Source organism: Oreochromis niloticus, linkage group LG9, assembly GCF_001858045.2.
Source record: "Oreochromis niloticus isolate F11D_XX linkage group LG9, O_niloticus_UMD_NMBU, whole genome shotgun sequence".
Lineage (NCBI taxonomy): Eukaryota > Metazoa > Chordata > Actinopteri > Cichliformes > Cichlidae > Oreochromis > Oreochromis niloticus.
In genome coordinates, this window is record NC_031974.2 from 22998030 (window position 1) to 23018957 (window position 20928).

The window sequence follows — 20928 nt, forward strand, 5'->3', positions numbered from 1 at the left end:
TACTGTGCAAATATTAGTCGTGAGAATGACTAGTGTCGCTTTCACAATTTATAAATGTTTTAAAAGCACTAAGCGTCCAGGCTACACAAATAAATGAAACAAAATAAGTATCTATAGTAGAACTCCACCTACACAGCCTCTAATGCAGTGTAAGCAGTCATCGTCTATAATGAAGAAGCCTGTTTTCATTTCTCACCAATAAACTGTGATGCTGAAGCAACAATCAGCGTGTAATTGCTTCAGCTTGCTTGTATGTCTGCCTGCATGTTTGTTAGCGGCCGAGGGTCCAGTGTCTAAGATATCAGATTTTTGTGACGGTAGATACCAATAACAGCTTGAGCTGCTTTAATTTGGGTCAAAGTTTGGTCAAGGTCAAGTTGAATGTCACGCCAAATGTGAAAAATCTGTAAAGACGTTATATTACCCACAATACTTTATGTCTTAAAACTTCACAACAATGCCAAGGCTTTTTCCAGTACAACACCCTACAATGTCACAATGATGCCATAAAGTTTATCAAAATCCCACATGGCAGTAATATATCTTAAAATCTTACAGCTTATAGAAACGAAAGATTTCAGCCAGGCCTGCTCCAGTCATATGGGTAAAGATAAAAAAAAAAAAAATACACCATTTTATTATGTAAAGCTTCAAGGTCATAGGCCAAAGGTCAGACATCAGGGTGATGTTATAAAAGGCAGCTGACGTCAGCATGTTGTAATAAAAATGTCATAAAACATCAAAGTTTTAGTATAACCCTTGCCCTTTTGGGGGGGTGGGCGGTATGCAGAGTAGAAGTAAGGTTTTCATTCAGTTGTCTGTTATATAACGTAGAAAATATTAAAACATAAAAAAAATTAAATCAAGGAGGAAAGTTGCAAATATCCATCTGCTTCTGGTTTGTGGTGTTTGGGTGGTTGCCCATCTGTTAATTTACAGTCATCGTCAAATTATAAGCATCAAGGTTAAAATAAAAATAAATAAATACAGCATTGTGGATTGTGGGATTTATCTGAGAAGTGATAAGTTCAGTGAATGCAAATGAATTTTACATGCAAATTCACATGATTACAGTGTGGGTGTGAGAGGGAGAGAGAGAGGGAGTGGTCAGAGTGATGCATGCAGGCCAATCATCAACTCTAATGGCATAATTGCCGTGTCAAGTGGCAGCTGTGTTCTTCATTCAGACCATCAGAAACGTGTTCATCGCACACTCATTCCATACATACACTCATGAATTCGAATGAGTCTCAAAAATGTACACACCCACACCCAGACACTGAATGCAAATGCAATCATATATATTCACACACCTGTTTTTCACATATTTTCGGTGGCAACTGGTATTGCACGCACACACACACACACACACACACACACACACACACACACACACACACACACACACACACACACACACACTACTGATGAGCAATGGGTGTTGGCAGAGGTGAGATGGTCAGCATCACATTTGTCCTCAAAGTGGGATGCAACTCCTGCCAGGACATTAGTCCCCAAGGAGGCTGTTGACAACCAGTCAACAGGCCAGGAGTTCACTTGCAGGTCAGGACTCACAGGTCTGCTGATAAAATGATGAACTGTGATGTGTAATTTACATGTTTTGGCTGTAAATCAAGAATACTCATTCCAACTGATAAAAGCAGCCAGCGAGACGATTTGTAGGATTTCATTAGATTGATCTAATTTAAGATCAAGGAAAGAAAGTTTTTAATTTGCCTAATTATTTCAGAAAAGTTGCACTACAACTATTTAATAATCTTTTAAAGCAAAAATGTTTTAAGTTAGTACAAAACTGTCATAAACACCAAAATACTAGTTTCTTTTAAAGGTAGCTTTACTTACATGTTAGAAATACACTGCTCAAAAAATAAAGGAACACTTTTAATCACATCAATTAAACTTCTATATTGATTTGCCCACTTAAGTAGCAGTGGGAGCTTTTAATCAGTTTAGCTACTTTGGTGTCTGATAGTGTTCCACTCATGCGTTTTTCTATTCAGGCATGTCTTTACTGCATTGAAGAATTGTTTGGGATTGTTGTCACGATGAAAAATGAAGGAATTGTCAATCACATGCTTTCCAGATGGTATTGCATGTTGGAATAAAATCTGAAAATGCTTTTCTGTGTTCAAAATGCAGCCCCAAACCATGACAGAGCCTCCACCATGTTTTACAAATGTGCATAGAAACTGTTGTACCTCCAAAAAGAACAAACATTTTAGTCCCCATGCAGCTCTTCTCTGTTCATTGGAGCAGATACATCTTCTTCATGCAGATCGAAGATCTAAGAACATCTTCAGATCTAAGATTATTCCATCTGCCATTCAATTTCAGGAAATGTTCCCAGATGTAATTGAGGATTTGGTGCTTGCTATTTAAATGCAGCTTACGGTGCTTACAGTGAATGATAGAAGCAAGTGAAACTAGAGATAAACATATTCTGAAATCAGAAAGTATTCATCTTTATATCATGTTTACTTCCAGCTCTAAGTGCAGGCTAGTCCCTTGTGTGTGTGTGTCTGAGCACATGAGGTTTCGCCTTTCACTGCACACGTGCACAAATGTATGAGTGTGCGTACATATGTGACCACTAGATGGAAGAATGCAGCTTTACATCATCAGAGTAGTGTCTCCAGTGAAGTATGTGGGAGTTTGTGTCCTGCAGGATTCATCATCACTGTCATTCTAACAAAGCTCGGGCTGTGATGCCCCAGAAACTGAAGAGTCATTGCACAACTCTAAAGGAAAAGACAAATAGAGAGCTCCACGCCCAGCTCATTTTTTCCTCCCTCTCACACTTGTGTGACACTCTCCCTCCACCCTTCTTTCTGTTCCTTGCCTTTTTCTCTGACTTTACACACGACTGAGAGCAAGGGAGAGCTTTCATTACTTAGGTGAAAATACATGGCATGCATTCAAATTACCATAGGTGAAATCCTCTTCAGAAGTCAGTGATCTCAAACACCTGCCCGTGGCTGATATCAGTGTGTGTGTGTGTGTGTGTGTGTGTGTGTGTTTCCTGGGCCTTTGAGAGGAGAACTCTCAGTGACGCCGTACAGAGAGACAGAATGAGGACGTCACAGGTGAGTGAATTTGTTCAACCTGACAGGGGTATACACTCTCACACACACACTCACACACACACACACACACACACACATGCAATCATGTCTCTGACATGCATATTTTCTCTCTTGCTCGCTCTCTCTCGCTCTCATGCACGCACACACACACTCACAGTGATGTAGCTCTGTGGAAGCCAGCTGGGTCCTCTGCAGCAGCACTATCACACATGAACAACCAAGGGTTCTGCTCTGCTCTGCAGCATTGACTATTCAATACCTGACATGGTGCCTTATGTTATATCGTGTGAGTGTGTGTTTGCGACATAGAACCAACCACTGGAGGTTGTACTTAGTTTCACGAGCCCACAGCAGTCACTGTCAGTCTGAAACGGTGAAATGTGAAGAGAGAGAGAGAAGAAGCAGAGCAATAGGCACATTGATTACCAATAGCATACTGTGAAGCGTTATTGGGCATCACTGCTTTGCGCCCTTTGTTCTAAAGGTTAAGCTCAAGTTTACTTAGGAAACAGTGAATCAGTTTTTCTCAGAAAAGTCAGCTGCCTCAAGAATGGTTATGCCCTGAGGTAATTTCATTGTAATGGCAAATGAGACTCCCACATTTCTGTGGTTTGGAGCTATTGATGGAATCTCTTCTGCATGATTAAAATAATTGCAAGCAATTGAAAAATAAACACTTTTGTGTGGAATGGACACGTCTGGGATATTGATTGTTAACCATGCTAGCAGCAGTCTGTGGGCTGATCGGTTTAACAATTTCAGCTGAAATATATCAACAACCGTTGCATTGATTGCTTTTTTGCAGACATTCAGGGACACTTCCAGAAGATTTTTGCCTGGAGCCTTTCCTGCACCTGTTGTTCCATCAGTTTCACTTTAAAAAAAACCCCAATCAATAGCTCAGCACTGCTTGAGTAACATGCCATAAAATTAGGTACACACCTTTTTGGATTAATTGCAGTTCCATCATTTTTCCAATAGCCAAATATACAAATGGACCCTTTTTTTCTTAGCAGCCTCAACCTTATAGGTGATAATTAAGTAGTTACCATAATAACATGTTGATAAAGGTTACTGTCAGTATGCTACCAAGATGATGGTGTGTTATACTGATGTCAGCATATCATCTGTAATTTTTTACAGGCAGTTTAAACGAATATGTCATGGCTTCACACACCCAGAGGCAATGAGCTCACCTGTTCCCAGTCACCTCCTCTCCGGCCACCACTTAAGGTGGTAGTTTGTCTTGTTTAACTTCAGTCTTTGCTGGATTGTTGAACTAACAACAGTTACTAAAGCTGGCTCCCTTGCTTGCTGTTGTTTTGGTCTGCTCATCCATCATAAGTTACTTACCTTGTTGCTCCTTCTGTGCAGATTGTCTGGAGACTTCTTGTGCTGACAGAGATTCTGAAGTAGAATTGCCTCTCTGTCTGGAACCTGGACTTCATTATCAGAAACCCTTAGATGAACTGTTGTTATCCTTTGTGTTAACAATAAACTTTTGGCCATTACAGAATATTCTTTTTTAGACAACTTGATTTTGTATATTAATTTCTGTCTGTATCCCCCGTCTGCATCTTGAATCCTTCACTTCACACTCCACACTGTCTGCACAATTTGCAGACTGGGACAAACACATTTGGATAATATCAACACTTGGCAATACATCAGGAATAAAAAAAATGTATATACACCAATTAAATATTTTGTGGTATTGTTTCTTTTTAGTCCAAAGTAATCTCAAAAACTCTGGCCGCAGTTCATCTGTAGTGAGTGTAGTCTGTCTGTCTGCTGTTTACCTCAGCTGGTCTCCACGTCTATTTACTCTGGAGTTGGCTGTAAAACTGTGAAAGAAGTCTGATACGAATTGATGAGTCAGCGAAACTCATTTCTGTCCAATGACAGCACTACCGAGGTGAGTTGCTGAGGATATCCTGAATTTTTCTGTTGGAAAGTGCTGCTGTTATTGCTGCTGTTAGCCTCTGTTAGCTGCTGTTAGCCGGCATTAGTGAAACTGTTTTTGATGTAGATCTAACATTGTTGGACTCTGGGATTGAGTGAAACTTAAGCCTAACACTGGCCTAATGTAAATGAGGGAGAAATGAGATAGTAGTGATGGAGAAGCACACATGAGAAGAAGATGACTGAAATACTAAGTTATAAATGGTTAATAATAATAGTTTCCAAATGAAAACTACCTTTTAAGGAATAGTATGTATGGTGTGGTCTCTAGCTACATACATAAAACACGATTAAAAATACAACATCCACCCCGCCCACTGTTGTATTCAAGATTCAAGTTTCAAATTTATGAGAACAATATTGTGGAAGATGCAGTTACACACCAATCAATGCATATTTATGAGAACAATATTCATCTTCTGTTAAAAATGTCTTACTGTACCTTTTAAAGTTTACCAAACTTTTAGATTTTCTGGTACTTTTTTTTTTAATTTTTCTTATTCTTATATGCAGCTATTACTCATGCACATTGATTTTCGCACTCATAAAAATTGCTTTAGTTTTATAATAAATGAACAAGACTGCCTACCTAGTAAAAAAAAATCAGTGTGTGAAATGTATCTAAGCTGCATAGGAGTCTCAAGGCTTTTAAGTATGATGAATGCAAAGAGTCACTGAGGTCTGTATTGAGGAGGAATATGCAGGAATTTTAAATGTATACAGCATCGAATGAGCTTTTGTGAATTTGTTCATGAGGCAACCTTGTATATAATAAAGTTAAGAAAGAAACAAAGCGGCGTCATTTAACACAGCTGCATATCAAATGTTTGACCTCTTCATTCACTCTGCACTGCATTTTCTTTACTGTAATGTCTAGTGTAGTTTATCCCCGAAGGTTTGCCGTCACTACTGACGTTCCGAGGCTATCTTCAGCTATATTAATAAACACTGCTCAGCGTAAGTGCCCTGAGAAAAGAATTTTTTGGCAAGCATCAAATTGAAGCATCCTGCCTCTTCCCACAGGTGCAAATGAACCATGATAACACCCATGTCAAATGGGAGAGAACATCTTGCTGTGGGGAGGCTTCCTGACATTTCTTATTTCTGTTGCTTAGCTGGTAGACGCAGCAGAATTTACGACAGCAGGGAAAATGAAAAATGAGAGGTACATATCCTTGATTCAAATAAATAGGGATTTCAAAAAGTCCTCTAGAGCCCTGTTTGTCTGCGAAATCCTGTTTGGCTGCTTTTCTCCTCTTCTGGAGTGTACTTATCTGAGTCCTCTCTAATTTTGCCTCCAAAATATCCAGCAACACTCCTTAACCCTCTTTCTCTTCACCACCGCAGCTCTTTTCAGTCTTGTTGCCATAAAAAAGCCTCAGTATTTGCTGCTAAGCACTGAATGCAAACCCAGCAGTTAATGAGTGTGTGCATGATTGTGCACGAGTCCTTATATTGAGGCTATACTTATTATTCCTTATATTGAGAAAATAAGAAGAAGAAAGTAAAATTCAACTTAAATTATGACAACAACCATGCAAAATGTGGCTTCATCACTTCTTTGGTTCCTATTGCTCCAAATCCCATGTGAGCAAATGAGGTTATGAAGCCTTCAAAGTTACTTGTGCATTTGGAGACTAGACATCCTGCTCTGAAGCACATGCCGGTGGACTATTTTGAAAGACAAGACAGTCAGAGGCAGGTGCTAAAGTCTGAAACTTCAGTTAACATCACTGCTTTAAAGGTATCGTATGTGGTGGCTAATTGCATCGCCGAGCCTTTTGACAGTGGGGAACACTTGATTCTTCCAGCTGCAGACGACATTTGTTTTCGGTGAAGCAGCAGCTAGCAAAGTTGAGCACGTTCCTCTCGGAGAACACAGTTAAGAGGAGGCGAGATGAGATAGCAGAAGATGTCGAAAGCCAGCTGTTTGACAGACTCGCTGCATCCCTGTGGTGGATGAGTCTACAGACGTGGAAAACAAAGTGATTTTATTAGTTTATGTTAGGTACATCAATCAAGATGACTTGCGGGAGGACTTGCTGTGTGCTTTAACTCTGCCAAGAAAACCAACAGGAGAGAAAATCTTAAAGGCCTTGGGTAAATGCATGTCTGGTAAACTCAGCTGGGACAGCTGTGTACGTGTGGGCACTGACGGTGCTGTAGCAACGACACTGTCTGGCTTCATCACTCGTGTGAAACAGGTTGCACTGAACTGCGGGTCTATTCATTGTTGCATTCATTGTGAAGTTCTGGCATGTATGAGACTGTCACTGGAGCCCAACCAGGTGATGAGTGATGTCATTCAAATATTAAATTTAGTCAAAACACGTGAACCGAACACACGTTTGTCTGAACGATTTTGCGACAGCTCCGTAACAGACTGGATGTTAAAAACACACTGGGCCTGTCACTAACAAACATAGTTTGCATTGATTTTCATGTGGGTTATATACTAATTAAGGTTGAATTTTGCTTTAACTAAGCTATATATAATTTAACATATCCGGTCTGTACTGTATTCATCAGCATCGCATATCTCACTGCTGATGAATAGGATTGAATGTTGCAGTGAAATTATGTTATGAATTTATGTTATGAAGTTATGAATATCAAGGTCTTATAGAATAAGTTAAGCTAAAAAGCTAGTGCTGAACCAGTTTTAATGTAAAACCTATGAAAATATGTTCAAAATAACAATCTTTTATTCCGCTTTTGGTGAAAATGGTTACTTGTAAAAACATCACCCGTGTCTCCAGTTCACTTGAAGTCTACGGAGCTTTACAGACAGCCTTCCATACAATCTGTGGAAAGTAGCAGATATAAAGTCACTCCAAAATAAATGTTCCCTTTTGAACAGTAGATGTAACTTTACTGTTTAATCTGCTGTATTAACATGTTTCCTAGTATTTGACTCTTCTTTTAGTGGGATTCAGTGGTGTGCTTGTATTCAGTTGGCATGCCAGAAGGTGTCAGGGTATATATATAAACCACAGAACCATTTTACCTTGTGACATGTTCATACCTTTAAAGAAAAAAAAGCTGTGCACTTATAGGATGTGAACTTTAGTTGTGAGACAGAGTCCTTGTTTGAGCTGCCAGGTGTTGCAGACACATTTGACAGACTGCTCAGTGGAACATTTGAATTATTTTCAAACATATTTCTTATATTTCACAGCTCAAAAAGCTGGTCTGAAGTTTTCAAGTTTTCCAACACCTGTAGTTGCTGCAACGACTCACATTGTTGTCCATTATTTCCTGTCCAATGTCGACTGGTAGGAGGACCTTGTGCTTCTTTCAGGTTCCACCCTTGCTTATCTGTCCCTTACAGATGAGAACGGTGATTTCTCAAGGTTTATCCTTGGCACACAGTAGCGATGTGTACCCACACTTCTCCTTAAACACAAATTGATTTCACACTTAAATCTTCACGGTATAAATCGCAGACCCTCCACCTGCTCCCCACTATAACTGTCTCCTTCTTTTTTTCCTTACATCTCATTTAACCTGCTCTCCTCCACCAAATCTTCCATTACATCCTCCCTGGCTCATGTGTAGACACACACCTGTGATCCTGAGGTGTGTCATGACCGAATGACCAGGGATGCTATAAGGAAATAATGCTAGGAGACGAGGAGTGAAACAGTGAAGGCTGGAGGCATCTGCTGGGTGTTACAGGGCAGTTTCTAGAAAGGCTGTGCGTAGGAAAATTGAGGAGCTATTTTCATGCCACATTAAGTTACACCAGCCTTCCACTACAGGACTATGCTCAGACAGAGGAGGCTTGCCTCTATTGTGAAGGCTAATAATCAGCGCAATGGAGTTATTACCCAGCACTACATTTCACAGGCCTAACCTAGACAGCATCAAAGAAGGGGAAGAGAGGGAACGTGGGAGGAGGAGTAGACATGAATTCCAATGGATTGTAACAAACGCTGCTACCTCCAGCCCAGCCCAGCCTCATTCATTTTATATGCTTCAAGTTCAGCTCAATACAAATTGATATCTGGGTGAATGGGATGAAAGTACTAGGGGTAATGAAAAAATGGCAAAACACAAAACGGGAATTTCATCCCATTACTGCATCTTTGATGTCTGTCCACTGTCAATAGTGTAACAATAGAGGCTGGTGCTTGTAGGAGCCCCTGCATCTTCATACATCTTTCCATTATTAACACCACTCTAAGCACATTCCACTGCTGTCAGTCTGGGGCAACATCACAGTGAAATATTAAGCCCCCTGCAGTGCCTATCACTGCTCCGCTGTGTAAGTACATTAACTGTACAGCATTTGAAAGGGGTCATTATCAGCCAAAGAGTGAAAAGGACTGATATGCAAAGCATTATCATACATGTTCCCACGCGGCAGTCAGTCAAGTCCCCAGTGAATATGTTTGTGTGAGCAGATGATGGTATCAAGATTTTAACAGTGTTGTTTGTCAGGGCCAACAGTAGCAAATGGTCTGTGTAAAAGGCAATTTGAATTTATTGACTTTTTGAATTTATTGTGTTTTGTTGCCGTTGTCTATGGACCTCTTCCTAAAGTACCATAAATTTATTATGTCACTAAAAGATAAATGAAATACATCCGAATTAATTTGCTCCAACTCGGCAATGTTCACTCCTGATGTACAGAAATGGAAATATGCTAATGTCGGTGCTTTGTAAATAAAATTAATACTGAGTAGTAGCATGAAATGTCACAATCTCAGTGTGCACTCTTACTTTTTTTTTCTCAGATTCATTTAAAATTATAAGCTTAAAAACACATCTGTACCATTTCCTCCTATTCAACAAGAAGAATTGTAGCAAAACTTACCATTAATGTCATACTGTTGCTTTATATTCAGAATTTGCACTATACTGGCAACATAATTACATTTTAAGACCCCTATCAAACCATTTGTAAATAGATTACGAATTAAGCAATATAGTGACTCGAGCTATCAAGCTCACATAGAGTAAAATACACCATTAAATACCAATAAAGCGTAATTTCAGTTTATTGATATATTTTATTTATATTTGGCTGTTGTTGGTCTATTTATCAGGCTAAGAGAATCCCACAGTGAAGCAAATCAGTATGCGCTGAGGAATAATGACCATTTCAGTGTAAGAAAATATTAATTAAAAAATCTAATTAAATTGTAAAGCCGTGGGAGGCTTGCAGTGCTTGTTGCTTTTCATGAGTTTTTATTTCCTCTCACGAACTTAGCACAACCTGGTGTGTTTCCCTTTGTCTTAAGGTGAAATAAACTGATATATTTCTATTCCTCTGAAATAAATCTCTCCCTTTTGCCTTCAGAACTGCCTTAATTAGTCTTGTCAGAGTCTCAACAATGCTGGGAAACATTGCTCACAGATTTTGGTCCATGTTGACATGATGATGTGAATCTCCCATTCCACCACATCTCAAAGGTACTCTTTTGGATTGAGATCTGGTGACTGTGGAGGCCATTTGATGAGACAATGAGTCCACTGTGGTCATCATGGGATCGACACGGTAAGTAGCAATACTCAGAGAGACTATGGTGCGTAAACAATGCTCAGTTGGTACTAAGTGTTCCCATAAGTTTACCACCACCAGCAGCTTGGACTGCTGGTACAAGACAGGATGGATGCTTTCCATCCAAATGCCGCAGCAGACTCCGACCAGGGAACGTTTGTGTGACTCGTACCTTTAGTGTCCTGTTCTCAATGCTACAACCCACCTGGCTCAACGTTCAGTGCATTGTGTATTCATGTTGTAATGAGTGATTATTGTTGTTCCTGTTGCCTTCCAACCAGCTTGAAGCAGTAGGACCTCTTCCATCAGCATCAGCACTTTTGTCCAGAGAACTGCCGCTCACTGGATATTTTCTCTCTCTTTTTTGGGACTATACACTGTAACCCTAGAGATGCTTGTGCAGGAAAATCCCAGCAGACCAGCAGTTTGTGAAACACTCAGACTAGGCTGTCTGGCACCAGCATTCAGGCCATATTCAATGTCGCTTTAATCGCCTTTCTACTCCATTCTGATGTGCAGTTTTAACTTCAGCAGGTCATCTTGACCGTGTCTACATGCCTGAATGCATTGAGTTGCTGGCATGTGATTGGCCGATTAGATATATGCGCTAGAGAGCATTTGAACAGATGTACCTAACGAAGAGCCTGTTGAGTGTTTATCACTTATAGTACAATCCACTGCAAATGCACAGGATCAATAACTTTGTTAAACTGAATAGTAGAAGTTTTGCTTTGATGTTATTTGTGCATTAGAGCTATTAAAAGCACATATTGGACAGTTAAATCCAAATAGACGTTTAAAGTGCCCACAGTGGTAAATATATACATATAATTACAGTTTTAACAGTAAACACATATTAATGTTACTGTACATTTTCCCCTTGCCAATTTATATATTTACAGTGTTTAAAATCTCCAAAAAGGTATTTGTTCTGTAATAATCATCCCATCTCACTTGACTTAATATGTAATAAATTTAAGTACTTGCTGTTTATATTTATTTATTTTATGAGAGCAGATTTTAAAGGCTGCCTCAGATACCACAGGAGGAACACGGGGAGGAAAATATTCCTACATTCTGCTATTACATCTTCAAAGGCACCTGAAGCCCTTTTGAACAAAATACAGACTGAAGAAAATCACACAAGAATGCGAATTAAACAAAAACACATCAAAGTGTGTCAGCTTAACCCACACATGCACCACATGAGCACTTTTGCCTTGTGAGAAAAAAAAATCTAATGCACATTTCTGTGAAAAGAAAAAAAAAATCATCAAGAGGATCAGAGACCGTGTTGTTTGATTGCAAAGAGTCTTTATTTTTTCCTTGTGTTCAAGTACGGTCCTCTCTCAGCAGGGTCATCTAAGAAGCATGGACACACAACACACAACTCGCACCAGAGCCTGAGCATCTTCAGGTGGGATTTCTCTTTTTGTCTCGACTGGGGTGGGGGGGTCCCGATCAGCAGTTTCCATGTTTAGGTCAAGTGAACAAGAGTCCTGTTGTACACCACATAATTGTTTTCTCTGCGAACATTTGTTGCATTTAGTGACACTGACATCAGCACATAAAAATTATATATATATTTATATATATATTTATATTTATATTCATATATTTATAGACTTGTCATTCTATATCAACAATTCCTTCTAGTGATTTTTTCCTTGGTTTTTCATGTTGTAAAACTGGACAAACTGTCGGTAGGAATGCCTTGTTTGGACATTGATTTGTACAGGAACGCTCACACACATACACGCAACAGAGGCATACGCACACTACTACACACATGCATGCATAGATACGCTCGCTCAAGTTTACGTGTACACACAGGCCACACATTCTGTCACATACATGCACATGTACACGAACACACGCGTGCGCACACATGTCCACCCCCCGCCCACACACACATCCACATACACACCCACATGTGCTCAGCCAACACGGAGAGGCAGGTCTGTACATCTACGGGAGAGAGACATTACCCATGATTCCCAGCAATAAGTACGGCTTCACCTGATCAAAAACACAAGAAAATAAAAGTTACAAACAGCAGAGTGAGTCGGCCAGTCTACGTCGTCTGTAAACGTCGACAGAATATCCTTAAAGTCCTCTTGGACTGGTCCACTGTGTGTCAAAGTTTGGCACAAGACCTTTCTCTCTCGTCTTCCTTTGTCTCTACTGTACACTGACATGTACAATACTGGCGGCTTTCACTGATGTGAAAAAAAAACGTCGAAACAGTTTGTTTTTTTTATGCAGAGGTGATGATGACAAACCACTAAAAGTTGACATTGTCAAACATGTCAGATTCCCCTAAGTGAAAAGACAAACCTTTCCAAAGACAGAGAGTGTGCTTTAAACATACACATATAATCTTTAGGCAGTGAAAAAGCACTTTAGTTGACGGGGACTCTGGAACAATGCTGCTCTGCCAAACTGATGCTTTGGCAGCTTTGAACTGCTCTTTACTGTGTCCATGACAAAATTCACTCGATGGAGAGGGAAAAACACAAATATCGCAGTGCTTCCTCTCTGGCTGGGAAAGGAAAGGGGGGCCAAAACAAAAGTGTCTGCTGACACCCATCCTGATGATGTCTGTCAGGGCTGATTCTCGTGTTCACATTTCACTTATTTTTGTTGCTTTTGATGTTTCAGTCAGCAGTCAGTCATGGAAAATAAATCATGTTTTCATAAGTGGCCCATCAAAAACGTGTAATATACACACTATATCACCTTTTACTGTACACAGAAAATAAAAAGTTTTTTTTTTGTTTTGCTGAAAGTGAAAATTTAGAAAAGTACAAATAAAAAAGATGTAAAAGAATGACGACAAAAAAAGAAGTCTCTTGAAGATGACATTCCTTGAACACAAATTCAGAAGCCTCTGGAGGCGACAAGGCCATTGCAACAAAAAAGGGGGATAAAAGCAGTGCTACGTTTGTCACTTGGGTGAAATGGTAAACATCCACTTCTTGCTTGTTGCCTGATGTGCTTTCATCTTTTTCTGTGCTTTTATTCTTCCTGACCTCTTCAAGAACCCTCATGCCATCTTGGTCTCTCATCTCCTCCTTAGGTCAGACAGCTCCTTGCTCCTACAGAGTAAGAGCGCTCCCTCAACTGCTGCTTATTTCTTTATCCTAGCGCCCTCTTCTTCTCTCTTGACATCTGCATACTCTATCCGTCTGGTCATTTTCTCTCTTTTTATATTCCGTTTCCTACTCTTAGCTCAAACTGTCAAACACACTTTGTCATATCTACTTCCACTAGCTCCACTCATTGATGAAATGGAGCTGACTTTAAAGAAATAAACTGGTCTGGAAAAAAAAAAGTTCACATGCACATGCAGTCTCTCTTTGTCGCTCGACCTGACTTTACTTCCTGTCCCCATCCAGCTCTGCTAACCCACTTATTTTAGAGAACATAAATTTCCTGCCACTGGCTACAAGATCGCTTTCAAAATACCGCTTATAATCACTGCTGATGTCTTGCAAAAATAATCCCTTTCACACAAGCACACACAGACTCTTTCTTGCCCCCCAACACTGTAGTCTAACTAGACCCAGGAGTCAGGTGAGGCCGGATAGTGGCTGGTCTCGTAGTTTAGTTCGCTGTATGGCCGAGAGGCCGAGTAGAAGTCTACGTAGTTGCCGGTTGATTTGAGGCCCAGATGCATGCGCAGATCTTCCCGCGGGTCCCTGGGTGGTCCGGTGGAGTTTGGAGGTTGCTGGGGTGGGGCCTGAGGCTGGGCCTGAGCCTGGACCGGTGGCTGTGGCTGGGGTGGCGGAGGTGGTGGTGGTCCTTGGTCCTCGTAGTAGGCCTCGTCAAAGCTCCGGCTCTGGCTGTGAGGTGGAGGCTGCGGTGGCTGAGGCTGGGGGAAGGAGGGAGGGGGAGGGTAGGGGTCGTAGTCTTTTAGCACGGCTGCTGACGGACTGTCCGGCTGGGGCTGAGGGGGCACAACGCAGGGCTGGGCTGGACCCTGGCGGGGAGTGGTTGAAGTGAAAGAGTGGTAGGTGGGGGGTGAGGTGCAGCAAGGAAAAGAATGGAGAGTCAAAGACATGTGGGTAGTGGGAGGAAAAGTGGGAGTGGAAGAAAAGGGGAGAGAGATAAAGAGGGAGCGATGGAAAGGAGGGTGACAGGTAAGAGTGAACACAAGGGACAAAAGGTTTTGAAAGGCAGGCTGTATGGGTAAAGAGCTCAGAAAGGAATCAGTGGGGAAGGGGCTCATGCTGTGAATTCTCTATTACATGCAGGCGTCGAAGGCAGCAGTGCATCTCTAACACTATAACACTATAACTCGCACAGGCCAGTTGTGTGCGTGTGTCTGTGTGTGTGAGCGCGCGCGTGTGCAGCCGCGTGAAGAAAACGTCTTTACATGTTTAACTGCCAATCTTAAAAGTTCGTACCCGTACAAATGAACTTATACTTTAATTAGAAACTTATAAGTGATGAAGAAATCGGGCCAAAATTTCAAAGTCAATGGCTCTGATGCTTTTTATTTCCCTTCCCTCGGTACCAGCAGAGTCATTTACCAAGAGCAAATAATTAGTGCAATCAACTGAGGTAATGACTTTAATTGCCAGTCGGGTGTGGTTTCAGGTTGCAGTCGTTTGATACTGCTTGAGCTGAGGGTGTGCCTCCATCGCACACTCTGCCAGCACATCTCTTATCACACTGGGACACCTTTTGTGTGCATATATTTGTGCGTTTTCTATCCTGCTGCTATCTCTGTTAAAAAACCCTTGAAATGCAAGCACTGCTAAAACGCTGTGGTGGTGTGTTGCTACATGTACATACAGAAAAGTGGATTCACAGAGCAGCATTAACTCACCTGGTTTTGCTTGATATCATCGCTGGCAGTCAGGTAAGAGTTTCGGAACAGTGTTGATGTCCCACAGGAAATTTGAACTTGATGGATAAAATAAAAATAAAAATTATACCACCTTTTCAATTAACGACAAAAATAGCTACTAATAATACCTATCAGATATCAGACAATAACTTATGAGAGTTTAAAAGCTACTTAGTGTGCTACTTGTCACATAAAGAAATTATCATAAGAGAAAGAGATGTAAAAAAATAGAGAACATTAAAAAATAGAAAATAAATAAATAGACATAAAGGGAGCGTGGAAGCTAATAGAGTGAAGAGATAAGGAGAAGGCACGGGAAGAAAGAAACTGGAAAGGAAGACAGGAGAAGATTGAGAAGAATCAAAGTGTGTGAGAAGAGAAATGGTGTGAAGCTGAAAAAAGACAGATAAGTGAAAGAGGAAATAGGGAATGAATATAGAGGAGAGAGAAAGATAAAGAGGGGGATAAAATAGAATCATTTAATTCATCTCCATCACACACATACACACACCTGCCATGCCGTCTTTCCGGGATGTGTGCTCTCCTTTGTTGCTATGGAAACCGGCGTTGGTTGCCGTGGAATCGTAGTCCATCTTGCGTTCCTTCAGACTCATCATCTCTCTGGGGGAGGCTGGGGCGCTCGCTACACACACACACACACACACACACACACACACACACACGCACACACGCACACACACGCACACACAAAATAATGAGCAATAAACCCAGAACAGCATGAGCCTTCACACTCTGCGCGCTTACACTGGTGTGCCTGTGTGTCTTGGTCTTTTTCAAGGTGCACAGTCATTATTCATCATTTAACTTGTCAGCAGAAAGGGTCACCTCCAGCATGTTAGACGACTTCTGGGAATTCTCACATGCAGACGCACACAAACATACACATGGACGCTTTGGACAGTTTACTTAATAGTTTTATGTCTTTTCTTCTCTTCTGTATGTGTTTAAAGTTCATGTTAAATATCCAGCTATCTAACAAGCCAACAAGTCAGATCAACTTTGCTTGCAGTGCACTACAAAAGTGACCACTGATCATTACACCGTCGCACAAACAGGTCTTGTATTTTTTTATTTTTTTGGTGCCTTAACTTGAACAATCTCCATGACTGGCTGCAAAATCTTGCACATAACAACAAAATTCATGGAGGTGCTAGTACTGTCGAATGCATGCACCAGTCCATGCCATGCTAAAAGCATTATATTTAAAAGACAGCAGTGTTTAATCTGACTGATCAAAGTTAAACAAAAAAAGCAGTTTTAATAAGATTAAGCACATCTTTACTGACAGCACTCACGTTCCCTGTGTGCTTTTAAACATTTTAATCGTGTTATTTAACCCGATTAAAGGGACACTGTTCTAACAGTTTTTCATGCAAAACATAACAACAGTTAAATTGTTATTGCCTTTTTGTGCTTGTGTACTAAGTAGTATTAATGAACTCAATTGCAGCAGTGTTAAAATACTGAAACTAAATGGAGAGGTTTAGCTGCTATTGGTTATCGTGACAACAAAGACATTTATGAGTGGCCTCATGCCAATATGCAGTCCTATTTGTGTGTTTTCCAACTCTGCTGCACTGCTAACTTCACAGTAGAGCTATGCTTTCTTTGCAGATACTGTCAAGTTTCAAACCTATTTAGGATCTCCACACCTCATTCTGTGTGTGACTGTGTGCATTTGGACAGATATGCATGCGTGCAGGCGATGACAAACATGGCTCTCATATTGTAGAAATACTGATAATGTCCCAATTTTCTTTTTTAAACACACACATGCAAACTTTTAGCCCATCGCAAGGTAATCCCCTTATAGCATACTTTAAGTGCTTACTCACCACCTCCTATCATAACACTGGACTGCCATAATCCTGCCCACCTGTTTCAGATTGCCTATATAAAGATTCTTATAACTAACTCAGTGTTTACATACCAACCCAGTATCACGGCAAAGCGTGTAATAGACACGCCGTTTCACTCTGTCCGTTTAACGCTTTGCTGGGATTCTGGGTTGTACACACATACAGTATACTCCAGGAAATGTGAGTACATTCTAAAAATAAGCTTTTTTGACATGCTCAGACTAGTTTTGACATTTATTTAATTTCTGTTACACACCATTCTCAGTCCCATGAACCATCAAGTAGAAACACTTTTCATGCTTCTGGATAAAAAGAAAAGCAGATGCAGCCTACTCCAAAAATTAGTGTATAATTGTCTTTGTTCTCTTTGGTTGTTCTATACCATGATTAAAGGTTAGAGAAGAGCCAACTAGGGATGAAAACACTTATGAACATGACTAGCCAAATGAAATAAAGGCTTTTAAAGTGATTTTTGGAGAGCCATTGAATTTAAATTCATCTATTTGAATACTAAAGGATGCCCCTTTTTCATCTCGGCTGTTCAATGTTTGACATAAAAAGCAAAGGCGCATTGTACCCTCTTATCGGTTTCCCAGCCTTTTCTGCATTTTGACAAGACATTGTATTACACACGTACACGCGCACGCACAGAAACGGCAGAAAGGCACATAAACATAATCACTTTGGCTGTGGTGAGCCACGCTTTTATAATGTTTTAACACATTTCATTTTTAATTTTATCATCCAATACCTCTGTAGCAGATTCCATTAAGGTAGCAGCTCAAACCTTTTACAGAAATCTCCAGAGACAGTGCCATCGCTACTGGTTACCTAGGGGACCTGGCTTGTAAATGCTCGATATGACAGCCCGGGAGACAAATTCTATCAGTGCAGAACACAGCAGGACCCTGTGGGGGCCATGACACATGCAAAGGTCTCTCTCTCCTTCTCTTGCAGCCTCTAACCTCCCCTTCTCTTTCACAGTCTTACTACTCTCTTCTCACATCAACTCTTTCACTCCTCTTCTCCCAGCGTACTTGCATACCATCATTACTCCTTCTGCTTTGATCCATCTCTAAGGAGTGGGACTGCAGTCTGGAGTGTATGCAGAGGAGAGATATAGAAGCATGTGGGTGTGTGTTAGTGTGTGTCTGTGTGTTTGAGAGCACACTGAGGTGGCCTGTAAAGAGTGAGAGATCAGAGGGAGAGGTGAGAAGAAAGCAGGATTACTGCAAAGAGGAGGAGGAGGAGGAGAGTGAAACGGGTGAATGAGAAGGGGCGGACAAGCTCAAAGGCAAAGGGGGAGGCATTGTGTGTAGACAGAGGAGGAGCAGAAGAGAAAGATGGGAGTCATAGCTCAATTTACCCCTGCTGATCTACTGTACAACAGACATCCACAAATTTCTCTATGCACTATAATCTCAAAACTCCTTATTTTCAATGTCGTTGGCTAAAGTCAAATCCCCAGCCTTCTTCACTTCCTCCTCCCTGCATTAACCATCCCTCAATCCCTAATTCTTCTTGCCTTCTTGCTTTTTCTCTCTCTATCTCCCTCCGTGTTTATCTCATCCCTCCTTCTTTTCCTCCTCACGCACAAAAACACATTTTATTTTTCTCTCTCACTCCCACTGTCTTCCTTTCTTAGCAGGGTCCTTGAAGACCTCTCTAAGCCAGGAGGAAGGAAAAGTACTTTTCTGCCTCATCAGCTTGCTAAGCCCAGTGTGGAGAAAGAACAGCTAAAGGCTCTTGAACCACCGATGCTAACAGCTAATGCTAATGTGCCCTTTGCAAAGCATGAAGGCCAGTGGGCTCAAGCTAAGGGCTAATGATAATCATATTTTGTAGCATAAGCCTGTAATGCTATGAGCTATTTAGCGGTGGTATAATGACTGATCGACTGGCAAATGTTAATGTAGATGACTAATGTCTAAATTAGATTCTATGTGTACTGTACCTTATGGTTTTACATATGTCCCGTGTACACAGATGTAACCCTTTATTCAACTGATTTTCTGTAACCACTTGTCAAAAGAATAAAGCCTTAAATTTTAATATATGCTTATTTTTACAAACAAAATCCTGCCTTATTTTGATAATCATACCAAGTCTTTAAAGACAATTTAGACCAACTGGAAAAGATGCTGACTTTTTTAAAAATTCAAGTGCAGCTTGCAAGCTTAGCATAAAAATAAAGAAAATAAAATTATTAATAAAATATTATTTGCTATAACCTTGGCTTGAATATTGTTTCCCCAATTATTTATCAATTTAGCTGACTGCCTGTGATAAAAGAAAGACAGAAAGAAACAAAACAAACTGTATTTCAGTATTTTTTGTTTCAGAAAACAAAGATTTTTTCAGTTTGATGATGTGCACCATCACAGGACCCATAGCCTGTTTGGCCATGAGAGATTTCACTAACCACACAACTAAGTGAAATTTTTTTTAGATATGAGGTCTTAAACCTATTGGCTGTTAAGAGATACACAAGAATGAATGAAAACACATATGCATAGCATCTGTATAGGAAGTGCCATGAGTTTCTCACCAGAGCGGTTATTTGGAGATGTCCTTACAGGAGAGACCGAGGGAGTTCGTGAGGAAGAATAGGGCCTCTGCCGGTCTCTTTCTATTGTTGAGGCAGAGCCCACAAAGTGATACTGGGAGTAGCCATCCTGTAAAACAAACAAGGAAGAAGCTTGTTACCACCTGTGATAAGTAATTGCACAAATACATAATCTTACTGTCATCTATCATTATAGTAATTACATATTTTAAAAACGAAACATTTTTAAGAAAAGTTTTATTCGTGACAGTTTTTTAAACTCATCCATCAATCAATCTACTTTCTGCCGCTTGTCTGGGTACAGGTTTCAGGGGCAGCAGCTTAGACTGCCAAGGAGGCATCCTAGCCAGATGTTACCTCAACCCGCTCCCCTCAGTAGCACCAGCTCTCTTCTGAGTCTCTCTCTGATGTCTGAGCTCATATCGTCACCCAAAGTAAGCCGTTTTTGGTTGCTTACATCCACAAACCCCTCTTTTGGTCATTACCCAGAGCTTGTGGCCTTAGGTGGGAACATAGATTGAGCGGTAAATTCAATTCAATTCAATTCAATTCAATTCAATTCAATTCAATTCAATTCAATTCAATTCAATTTTATTTATATAGCGCCAAATCACAACAAAAGTCGCCTCAAGGCGCTTTATATTGTACAATAAATCGACAGCTTCACTCTCAAACTCAGCTCTCTCTTTATCACAGGAGACCTATGATGTTCGCACCAATCTGTCAGATATTAGAATTATTTGATTTTTTTATTGATCAATCATTAAAACCTCCTATTATATGATACAATGTCAACATGTAAAAAGACTGATCTTTTAGGAATATGTATTTTTGTAACGCACCAAAGAATGATGATCCATTAGTCTTAAACTCTGAAAGGCCCAAACAGATTTGCAGCTTCCAGTGGATGAAAGGATATGAACTGTTATTACAGTTAGCGATACAACAGCGCCAGTTTGATTACCACACAGCAGGAAGTGGCACTTCAACAACGGCTATATGACACAGCATGTCTGAATTACATTTTTACTGATGTGCTTTGGAAATAAATCCCT

General features: G+C 40.5%; 1 protein-coding gene across 1 annotated transcript in view; it reads right to left on the minus strand.

Moving 5' to 3' along the window:
• Positions 1-11869: 11869 nt before the first annotated feature.
• Positions 11870-20928, minus strand: part of ctnnd2a (catenin (cadherin-associated protein), delta 2a) — a 250221-nt gene continuing 241162 nt past the window's right edge. Inside the window, 4 exon segments of the mRNA XM_025910444.1 lie at positions 11870-14554; positions 15407-15483; positions 15939-16070; positions 19856-19982. Of these exon segments, the coding sequence (XP_025766229.1) occupies positions 14132-14554; positions 15407-15483; positions 15939-16070; positions 19856-19982 (759 nt within the window). The 3' untranslated portion in view covers positions 11870-14131.